This window comes from Psittacula echo, assembly GCF_963264785.1.
Source record: "Psittacula echo genome assembly, chromosome: 2".
NCBI lineage: Eukaryota > Metazoa > Chordata > Aves > Psittaciformes > Psittacidae > Psittacula > Psittacula echo.
Genome location: NC_137737.1, coordinates 18,499,252 through 18,510,888, shown reverse-complemented (window position 1 = coordinate 18,510,888; position 11,637 = coordinate 18,499,252). Strand labels below are relative to the sequence as shown.

The window sequence follows — 11,637 nt, the reverse complement described above, 5'->3', positions numbered from 1 at the left end:
CAAAAGATCCTGGAAAAATTTTACTGGACCTTGCAAGTCAAAACACCAGGTCAGGGGAATGCAAGAACACAGTGAAACTTGGAAAAGCTTTTTTCCCCCATCCCCAAAGTCAACCTTGAGCCTGTGCTGCTGTCACTGCAGCTCCTCTGGGAACCATCTTCCAGAGGGTTGGGAAGGGAAGCTGGAAGCTTTCTAAGGCTGATGCATTTTTTTACTGATGATAAGCAAGAAACAAATCTAAAACCTGTGTTAGACACAAAAGGAGAAAAAGGAGAGGAATAAATATCTGTTAATAAATATATTTGGATCAGTATATTGAAATATTAGGAAAAAATACATAGCAACATCTTGGATGAAATATTCCAGATAGACAGACGCTTAGCTTCATTGCACCCACGTCTGGAAATGCCCAGCATCCTGCAGCATCTCCTGCACTTTATTTTCTCCATCCTAGTACTGTGCTTGATACTTACTCTCACACTGCCAGGCTGGCTTTTTGTTACTACAGCCTTCAGGTATTTACCCTGGCCAAGAACCCACAACCATACGCCAGAAACAGCTTTTATTCTCATAATCTAAACAGGCTCCATGTTTGTTAACATTCTTCATACAAAGATACATACAGGTAGTTTCTGTGAACCAGAAACATACTGGTTTCGACTGTTCACACAGTACTTAGAACAGATGCAGTCCTGAAGAGCACTTTAGGCCCCCTAATGCAATAAAAGAAACAAAATCCATGCAAGGAGAAAGCAAGATTTTAAAACATGCTTATTTAAAATAAGTTTATTATAATGAAATAATATAAAAGTCTGAAAAGGTCTTAACAATGTTCCAGAAGAAGAGACAGATGCTGTATGATTTGAGAGATGATGCAGACTGGAAACTCCAAAGTATCTTGGACATAACAGCTTATGAAAGCACAACTTGTGAAAAGCTTACACTGGAACATGTGATTTTGGGGACATGAACAAGCCCTTAGAATTAGGTAAATTTAAAGTGTGAGGCAATATACCTTCTCTTCATCTTTAAATGTATTTCAGTATGTATGTAATGTATTTTAGTATGTATAAGTAAGGCTTGCCATAAGGTCAGCTGTACATTGATAAAATGTATGCCCAAAATTGGCTTGAAAAAAGAAAATAGAAAAGGAAAACACAAAAGCAAGCTGCTTTGGTTTTCAGTTTAGTCACCATATTCTGGAATGCAATTTATTTGTCAGGTTTCAAGTAGACATAAACCTCAGACTTTCAAGATGGCTTTAAATAAAGTAAGTTTTGGACCCCTTGAATGCTGCAATGAAAAAGAAAAATAACAAACACTGTTAAGCAGAAATTAGGATATGAAAACAAGGAAGTGTCATATATATATGTATATGACACTATATATATACACACATGTATATATATGTGTGTATATATATATACACACACGTATAAAATCCACCTCCATCACATCTGGAGTATGTGGGGGGAGAAATCCTATGCCAAGAAAAGGGTGTTAAAAATGACAGTCAAAGATCACATTTTGAAGAACTGCATGCCAGTGGGAGGGTGCATGAGTGTTTAAGTGATGCATATGCCTATGTTCTAATTAATCAAAGTAAATGCTTAAATCTGTGCATGAACCATGAGCAGGATCAGCAACTGCCTGGGCTTGCTCAGAGCCAGTAAGTGTGCTATGATACCCTTTCTGCACAAGGGTGATTTTATATCACTTAGAGCACGCAGTATTTTGCAGGGTTTGTTCACAAAGAGGCTACAGAAGGTAGCAGCATAGCATGAATTCAGTTATTCCCAGCCCCCTTCTCTTTTTGTTTTATCTGTACTATGCAGGCAAGAGAAGAGAAGTCAATTAAAACCAAAAATAATCCCTGTGCTTTCACTCATAAAGAGGTAGAGCTGCCAAGTCTAAAGTGTCCTGATTTAAATTTCAGCAGAGAAATTAAACATTCCAAGTGGTGTAGTTTTCCTAGGAAAATATATCAAACCAGGGAGAAACTTCAAACAAAAGCAACACATTCTCCATCTGACTGTATGTTTGGTTGCCTGCCAAAGAATTCAGGTCCTATTTTCCAAGTTTATGTTTGTACCACTTAAAATTTCCTGCTTTGTGTTCTTATGGAGAGATGCTTCAATGTGACAGCAACAATGGGAGACCTGACAGATGATAGTAAAGGAAGGGATGGGGACCAGGTGGGGTAAGAGGGAAATACAGACAGGGAGGAACATGCTAACAAACTTTTCTGGGGTCTGAAATGCACTTTAAGGTTCCCTAACGTTTTTCACAACAGCTGAAGTGATAACGAAAAGCAATAATGAAAAGAAAGGGTTAGGTCCAGCACATGAACATGAGTAACACTGTTTTCTACAATGGTCCACACCCCTTGGCCAAAAGCACCCTGTGAACAACTGGAGCAATTTTGGGCATACTTTTTACACATCCAGTCAACTAAGTGACGCTTTTCATACTATGGAACATTTTTAAACCAAACAGCTGTAACCTAAATCCTCTTAACAAAGAGCTTGTAAGTGAAGGTATATGGCCCTTAAAAGTTAAGTGCATCTGTTAAAGGGAGACCCATATTACAACAGTGTCAAGATGGGATGTTTCAAAGATTCCTGAAGTTTACACTAAAGCATTTGAGTATCCAGTTCATATTATACAATTGTAAAGTCACAGTACATCAATATGCAACCAAGTATGGGGTCTTAAAATAGCAGAGGGGGCCGCAGAACATAGCTGGAAAAAAAAAAAACCCACCCAAACAACCAAAAACCCAAAACCCTCAACAATAAAATAAATAAAATAAATAACAGCCTCCCATTGCTAAGCAGAACTCAACTGAAATTATTTGAGAGCCCTGCTCTAATGCCAACGGCATTATATTACAAAGATGCTTGTATGATCTCTATTCAAATATGCTGACTGCCATTATTCAGTACTAGATAGCACTTCTATCAGATTGCTTTGGGATTTACCATGTCTCAGCAAGGATGCGCACTTGATAGACACTGCCAGTATCATATGCTGTATCAGAGCTCTATGCTCAGCTATACTAATTCCACAAAAAGCAGCCTTATTCCACTAGGGTAAGGCTGTGATTACTCTTATTTTGCCATGGCTAAGTAAAATCCCTGAGAATATGCAACTGTTTGACATTGCAGGAAACAGCCGAAAGCATTTCTAAGGAAAGGGAAGCAAAACTTTAGACTAGTGCAGTATAAGAAACTAAAGCTGTTCATGTGAAGTATACAGAGCAAGGGTGCTGTTATCCAGGGATCATGTGGACTTTTATCAATGTGCAGATTAGCTGTTTGTAAATGTCAGCCATTAAAAAAAACCCAGAACAACCCTAACAAAACAACAAACCAAACAAATCAAACAGAAAACAGCAGCCTTCTTTCCATTTATAAACCTGAAGTCCAGAAGTCAATTGCTTGTTCTCTATGATTATTAAAATCAAAAGCAATCCCGTTTGCCAAACTGGCATCACAGTAAAAGAATTGTGTAGCAGTGTATATGCTTCCTCTTGGTCATCTGTCTACTGCACCCTTAGCGGTATAACCTGGGGTTCAGCTCTACAACATTGTGCATGGGTTTCTTTCTCAGTGGTGATCTGACTGGAAAGATAGCATTTTTAAGTTTTAGAAGTGCTCAACACCCTGCAAGAGAAGTGCATGGTAAAGTACAAGTTTTGAAGGCAAGGAGACTTTGCTCAATTCCTTCTCTACAAGAGAAGGCCCCCATTAACAACAAACACACAGGAGCCTCCTGAAGCCACGGTCTCCTAAAAACATTCTCAAGCACCAATTCCAGAGTTCAGAAAGACCAACTTTACATAGAAGGAAGCCTGCTCTGAGGCAGGGTGCCATGCTGATCAGAGGATATGCAGTGTGGACCACTCTATTTGTTAGAAGAAGAACAGCAGGAGTTAGTAATTGCTGAAGCTAATGAACCAATAAAGCTGTAAAGTTCTCTGTCTATGAAATAAAGCCTCCTGACTCTTTGCATCAAATACTGGGTATAACGCACTACTAACAAACCAGTGGTTGTCCTGCTAGTTACAAAAAAACCCAAACCAAACCAAACAAAAACCAAACCAAAACCAACCAATCAAAAACAGAAAACCCAAACATACCTCTAAGACTTTAAGTGCTAAATACACTTCCCTGCTACTGGAAAAGCTTAGAGCAAAAAGGGAACTCAATTTTTATCATGATCTGACAGTTAATTTCTAGGGAAGAGAGATCTCTTCCAGCCGATATTTTGTGGAATTCTGGTATCCATTACCTTTCCAAAGCATTCAGCTAAAAACTATGACAGCAAAGTTTTCCACATAACAGCTGAAAACCTTGAGGAAACCATGCTGGGTGGAGAGTTAGTTCTTCTACTCCAGGAGTAGTTTCTTTGCATTCATGCTTAGAAGCAGCAGGCAGCTGAACTTCTACTTCATTTTTAGCACTGCAAGAAGTGAAATAATTGAATGGAGCTTTGGTCAATTTAACTTTTTACTCATACATAAATATATACTACTTAAATTAAGAAAATCCAAAAGACTAAAAACTCCACAGCCTTCTGATTCCTCTTGGAGTACGTAGGAACTACAGATAGGCACAACTCAGAGAAGATGACAGGAACAAGGAAATTGCACTGTTCAAATGCCTAATTAAAGCCCTGGTATCTTGCTTTATACAGCAAGTGTGAGGTCTTTTCTTCAAGCATCATATGCTTTCCTTAAAGCTCACAATGCTAGGCTCTTTAAAAAAGGATCAAGTATTCGATATGCAGAGAGGCTCCCATCACAAAGCAATGCAGGGCAGCAGGTCTGCAGTACATTCATTTTACTGACAACATGGTTTTTAGCCTAGAAAAGCCAGTACTTCTCCTGTATGGCAACACTGACTTCTGTATTTATGAAGATTTACTAATTATAAGTACCTTATTAGCCTTCTCTCCTGCATATGAGTTAAACTCAACTGTTTACACAAAGCCATGTGAAGCCCTAGGTCACCACTGAAAGACCTGCTTAAGCTTTGAATGGCCAGTCAGCAATTCACAGGCAACCTTCTAGTTATCAACACTACAAGGAATTTTGTCCATTCCATATCACTAGGTAAAGAACTCCCTTGTTGTTTTTAATAGCAGCAGTGCTAAGGAGCACATTTTTATCTGCATCAGCAAAATGGGAAAAAGGGCAAACCTTACCTTCTTAATTTCCAGTCACTTGCATGTCATTTTGGATTTTTAGGTTTGTAATTGGCTCAATAACAGTGTAACAGCTCCATGACAAATTCTAGCTTCCCCTACGCTTTACCCATTTCATATCCATTTTCATGAAGTCACTGCTCATAACTGCAGTTTAGGAAGGATTTTAATGAAATCTGCCTCTTAAACTACCAGCTGTGTTAAATTTAAAAGCAAATCCTTTGCTTTTGTGTGAATTTAAGAAAACATTAAACCCAAAATAGAAAAACCCACCGAAACTTTAATAAACCAGAATGATGGACATGATCTTCAATTGCTTGTGTGAAGCACTATTGAAATTAGCTGGGCTTTGCCAGTCTGTGCCTGCAAATTTCCTGTGGACCACTGGCAAGAGCTGACAGGGGGATCATAACACATACTGTGAGCTGGTCAGGGAACATGACACCCAGTTTCAAAGGCTGGCTCCTGGGGAAGCTCAGACCACCAGCCACATACACCTGTGATGAAGATCTCTCTAATAATGAGGAGGTGCTGCATTAAAAAGCTGCAACCCAAATTAAGGGACAAACTCACCACAAACCTTATAGGCTGACATTTAGGTGCCTTTCTACTACCATGCTAACTATAACTCTCTACCTCTGTCTTACACAGTCACAGGGAGTGGGCACAGAGCATGGGAAAGCCAGAGCCAGCAGTGCCTGCCTGGGCACCCGTGTTGACATCCCAATGCTCCACTGCACACGCAGCTCTCTTCTAAGGAAGCAAAGGCCAAATTCTGCTCTGTTAATCTGATGAGGTGAAGAGAAAAGGAAGCACACAGGCAGGAGAGAAACAATCAAAAACATTCATCATGAACGTAGTTATGGTCCAAAGAGAAACAGTACCTCTGCATTTAAACACAATCCAAGTGTAACAAAAAAGTAAAAATCACACATACCCTTCCCCCAAAACACTCACAACACCCTTCCCATGTGAAAAGATACAATGAACAAAAATGATGTCCAAAAATAAATCAAATGAAAGAAATTTTTGTTAACAGACACAGTCCCTGAAGTTTTAAGATGTGGTCTTGCTGTAGTCATACCACCTCATCTGACTCCAAACCATGTACTTCATAGAGAGTGTCCAAGATATTTAGCTGCTTTTCCATGGCTGGTAAGTAAATGTTGAGGTCCCTCTGCATTCCTTTGTAAAATGTTTCTTCCTGAGGATCACAATCCTCTACAGACAGAGCTGCCACAAAGTCTTCGTAAGTTGGAGCTGCCCTTAAAGCTAACTGGGAGAGGAAACAAAGCTATCAGATTTGCAAAACAGGACAGGAAAAGAAACCTAACTAAAGCCAAGAAAAACTTCCAAGACATCCCTCATTGCACTTAGATTGCATAGCTTTAATGTATTTATGTGTACGTGCATGTGAAGGATTTTTACTGGGGAGGAAGGCTAACATCTTTTTATTTTACTGTTTTTATTATCCCTGCATAGATCCCCAGTCCAAGTCATCTGCAGGGAGGTCTGATTTTTAGGGAGCGTCTGTATATCATATTTTGTGTTGATAAATAACATACATTAAATACAAACCCCAAATAAAGTACAGTTTGTTTGGAGAACTCCCAAACCAGTGTCACACACTACTGCACTAAAGTCCCATTCTCAAAATGCTCTTCAGAAAGCTCTCCCCAACATTTCTGTTTCTCTCAGTTGAACTCTCTTTTATGATTGCCTGGATGAAACTTTCCTTTCTCCTTCGCAGTTTCAGTGATAATTTCCAGTGATAAACACAAGGGGGAGCTGGCAGACTGGACAAAAAATAAACCATTTCCTCTAGCCGATATATTCTACTACAACTCCTGACACATTCTGCACTAAACCTTCTTGAATGATAACATTCAAAGACTGATCAATCCTCAAAAAAAAAGCAACCTCAAACTCTAATTTCTTAATTTAATAGCCCTTCAAGACTGTGCTGAAAAACACATAATGAACAAAGTGTATGTGCAGGCCTGATCCAGTTTGGCACCAGAAAGCAGTTTCCACCCTGAAATCCCAATACACTAAACATAATGATAACCATAATCCTCACCATGAGAATTAGGTCAGACAAAGGCATCTATTAATTGTAATGCTTAGAACTTTAACATAGGTTATTAATTACATACAACATAAGATCACACGACCAAGACCCCCACCTTTATCAGCAAGCAAGATACTTACTGCAAAGACCCCGCGGACAACCCAGCCATGGTGCTGCCGTAATGTCTTTCCGTAAGCATTGTCTTAAAGGAAAAGTAAATAAGAAATAAATAAATCAAGAGACAGATGTATGGCAGTTTTAAGTTTGCATCACAAAGAGAACTTAGAGCTTAGAAATTACTATTATATGATATATTCTTGTCACTGGATGCAAATAATGGCTGTTTCTGAGCACCACAGTTATAACTGAACCTTGATGACAGATATAGGATTTTTGCACTGGGGTCTTAGCTCTGCTGTCAAATCTCCTTCAACACATCCTCAGGAAGTAAGTGTTCTAACAGACAGGAAGGCAAATGTAATTTTTATTTGACTACCTGTGCTTCATAATTGACACCTCTTCTACTGTCTAGAACTCAGTTCAGTACAAATCTGAGAACATATTATATGGGGTTAAACAATCCTGCAAGCTGATGGTTAGCCAGCCTCAAACAAGGTGGTTAGCTCAGGCGTTAACCAAGAACTCCATCTTCACATCTGAAGGTCCAGTTTTGAGGATCACTAGAAAAGAAAGCACCAGACCTTTACTAAAATAACCCTCAGGATCTCTCTTGTGAATGCTCAGAGTGTAGCCTTTGATGAAGACCCTTGTTATGTTCCTAGGCACCTCCACTTTCATATACAAACTTCCTATATGCAAAGCCAAACATCTCTGAGCCATATTTTCCCAGTCTTAGTTTGATACTGTTGTAATTTCATATTCTTGTGCTTCAGTTGAATTTTTAAGTATCTGACACTGTATCACACTTTCCCTGAGCTGTTCACCTTGAAGAAACACCTCTGCATTTTTCTGCTTACTCAGGGATAACAACATCAAGTCTAAGGCAGGTTTGTATTTTGTTTTATACTTGCTGTGGGCACTAGCCTAATTCAGTAAGTGTCAGAAACTGTGTACTTGGAAAAAATTCCTTCACTTCTGTTACAAGTTCCATTCTAATTGATACAGGCAGTTCACAACCATGCTGGCAAAGAAGTGATTTCAAAGAGTGATGGCCAATCTCACAAGGAACTAAAAACATAACACAACAGCAGCTATAAATTCCAGAGTACTCCTGCTGCAAACTCATGGAGAAAACAGAATGAATACTTTTTTCCCTTGTCAAAAGTATGCCAGTTAAGGAAATCTTTATCTGCTATTAACTCAACATTGACCAGCCATCTAATAATCTGCTTGAAGGTGGCCATTTTCAAAACTGTGGTTTTCAAAAAAAGTTATGTCTTGGAGATTACTTGCATCATTAGTCACTGCAGGAAAGAAAACAGGTTCTAAATGAGTAGGAAAACAGCCAAATATGTACATTCAAAAGCACACAAAGAACAAAGCAACTGGCACTTACTCAGAGCTGTTTGGATATTCTTTTCCCCATTCTTCACTTCTGTCAAAAACCCTTTCAAGAACTTTAAGCCTCTGTCAGGATGAACCCATGAAATAGAAAGAAACCATGTTTATAACAAAGTAACTCAAAGTATAACAAAGCCCCTAAAGTTGCAATACAACTCAGAAGTGCAATAAAACTCAGAATTAAGGTGTTATTTTCAATCTGGATTAAAAAAAATGCAGCCACACCCTCCAGCTTCTCTCCTTGCCCAAGGGAAAACACTTTGCTAAAACATTTCTGCCACAGCCTGAAATCACCTGCTTGATCTTCTGTCCCAGAAAGATCAGTCACTCACTATAACTTTTATGGGAAAAACAGTTGCCTGCCATCGCTTTTGCAGGCCTTTCGGCAAAACTGCAGCAATACAACCACAGATGACATATTAATCTTGAAACTAGCCAATTTGGATTAATGAAGTCTGTGGAAAGTAACTGATTTGCTCCACATACATAAGCCTGCACTGGTGAAAGGACCCTCATTGCACCTCAGCAGTTCATAGGGTGAGTAGGTATGAGGCTGTTACCTTTTCAGCCACAGGAGAGCCTCCGTAGCAGAGTTTCTAACTTGTGCTACACCTGCATTCACTTCATGCAGCACTATCTTCTGAAGAGTATCAAATTCTTCTTTGTTGGTTATAAATTTCTGGTTTATTTTCTGGTGAAAACAAAAAACACAACAAACCAAGAGCCAAAGCTTTAAGGTTTTAAGACAAAAGAGTGGCCTGCCCTATAAATACCACCTATTTACCAGAACTCTTCCCTTCAAAAGCATATCACAGATACCCAACCATGTCACACACTCCCCATAGCAGGACTGCTCTGCCATGCTGGACATGCCTTCCCAGAGCACCACCCCAGACACACCTGGCTAGCCATCTGGGTAGCGCCACCAAAAACACCCATCTCAGTCAAAGATTTACATGGAACCTGTGTGACAAAATGCTTTGGATTCACATGACATTCCCCACACTGGTGGATAGGAGTTAACTCAACCTGCTCTCCAAGTGAAGTCCTATTTGTCCTCTGCTTCAACTATAAGCAAGACTACCTTCTGACAACTGCTAAGCTGCAAATTCTTGATTACACTTAGCAGTCATTGGCATGCTTAAGCTTTTTTAATTTATTCCCAAGTTTGTTATACACAACTCCTCACAAAAACAACAGAGAAAATACATAAGGTGCAGATAAACAGATTCTTCTTCTACATTAAAGGAGTAGCTGCCTATCACTTGACAATAAATATTCAAGGTTTTAGGTTTTTAAATAGCATTCTTCTCTCTTGCTATTTTCTGTCTTTCAGTGATATAAGCAAATACGTACCTTTGAACCAAACAAACCTGAATGTATGTGATGCTCCTCATCATCTACTCAGAAGATATGTTTTGCCTTTCTTTTTCCCCTTTAAAGAAAAGCTATGAAGTCTTGCTATGAATACATCTTCTCTCAAAAGCAGCACTTCAAACCTTTTCAGACTTGGAGCTAGAAGAACTTCCATAACAAGAACTGAGGCTCCTGAGGAGCTGCTTCTTAATGCACTAACTTCCTCCTCTTCGGCTGATGAAAGGGTTCCACCCCGCCCCTGCCCATTTGTTTTAGAGTCTAAAGTCAATATTGCTACCACCTCATCATGACTTACAACCTATCGAGCTAAGAATCAAAGTCATATTCCTTAGGTGTAACAGAATTTTTATATGGCAGTCAATCAAGTGTTTTATAAGCTTACGTACAACAACTGGATTTATCAAAGACCACATATACTGTGAGAACAGAATTAGGGGCATTTCAGCATTCTGATCTGACAGATGGTAGCATTATCAAATATTAAACAGCCTTCCAGTATTGACTCCTACAATAAAGATTCTTGAGCTGTAGTCCCTAAAAAAGATACTTTGTTAATTAAAAAAAAAAAAAAACACCAACAAAAAAAAGCAATGCTACAAATAAGCTTTTACCTTGATGTTACCTACAAAATCCATTTTAACAGGAGCAAAAACAGTTGGCCCCAACTTGTCTAGAAAAGAAAAAAAGTCCATATTTTAAAATTGTGCCTTTTTCCAGTCCTCAAGTCTTCATGTCTTAGTAACAATTAATTTCATTTACTGTCTTAATCCTTCTAAATGGCAAGAGAATATCAATAATATCGATAAATGAACAATCAAAGTTTTTTCTTTGGTGTAGAACCAATGTTGGTACAAGTGTTAAATACACCAACCTACACTTTGGAAGCCTTCAAAAGCATGCATGCTTACAGGACCTCACATCCACTGTTAGATGCAAGGACCAAGCAGGTAGGGGGCTACATTAGCTGGAGATGGAAGTCTTTCAAGAAATCATATAGCTAGTTCAGCTGATGGTGTGCTGTCAGCTGTACTGGATGTGTAAGGCATCCACACTGCTCTTGAGGGGAAGAAATCTATCTATTCCAGATAGATCTACATATTTCCAGACAGCCCTATACATGGGTTTGTACTAAATGAGAGTGGATCCTGTATAAAGGGAAGGAGTAAGAAACATCTTCAGCTATCAGTCAAATTGATTCTGCTGATAGGAACTGTTTCTACTGTATCACTTTGGCAGAGAAATTAATTCTTCAAACCAACTGCTCCACCTTTTCTTGCAGCTGGCAGCAGTCAAAAGTAGTCAGGAGAAAAGGAGTTGCTTACCAAGAACAGGCACAATTGCATAACATGACTCCAGAAACTCTTCTGTTGGAATGCCCTCCTCCTCCCGAAGTTCAATATCACTGAACCTGGTGTCCAGGGCAAGCAGAAAAGACTGTTACCTTAACTCACTTTGTGCAG

General features: G+C 39.1%; 1 protein-coding gene across 7 annotated transcripts in view; it reads right to left on the bottom strand.

The window, feature by feature from the left end:
* Positions 1-549: 549 nt before the first annotated feature.
* PLEKHA8 (pleckstrin homology domain containing A8) overlaps positions 550-11,637 on the bottom strand; it is a 29,500-nt gene continuing 18,412 nt past the window's right edge. For 4 of the 7 annotated variants that reach the window (XM_080610441.1, XM_080610440.1, XM_080610439.1 and 1 more), the window contains exons 9-14: positions 11,500-11,585; positions 10,789-10,847; positions 9,361-9,491; positions 8,796-8,866; positions 7,420-7,481; positions 550-6,484 (exon numbers count right to left, since the gene is read on the bottom strand). In XM_080610441.1, coding sequence (XP_080466567.1) covers positions 6,287-6,484; positions 7,420-7,481; positions 8,796-8,866; positions 9,361-9,491; positions 10,789-10,847; positions 11,500-11,585 — 607 coding nt within the window. In that variant the 3' untranslated portion in view covers positions 550-6,286. Of the gene's footprint in view, positions 6,485-7,419; positions 7,482-8,795; positions 8,867-9,360; positions 9,492-9,700; positions 10,416-10,788; positions 10,848-11,499; positions 11,586-11,637 lie in introns of those variants that run through there. The other 3 variants (XM_080610444.1, XM_080610445.1, XM_080610443.1) reach the window with 3 other exon arrangements.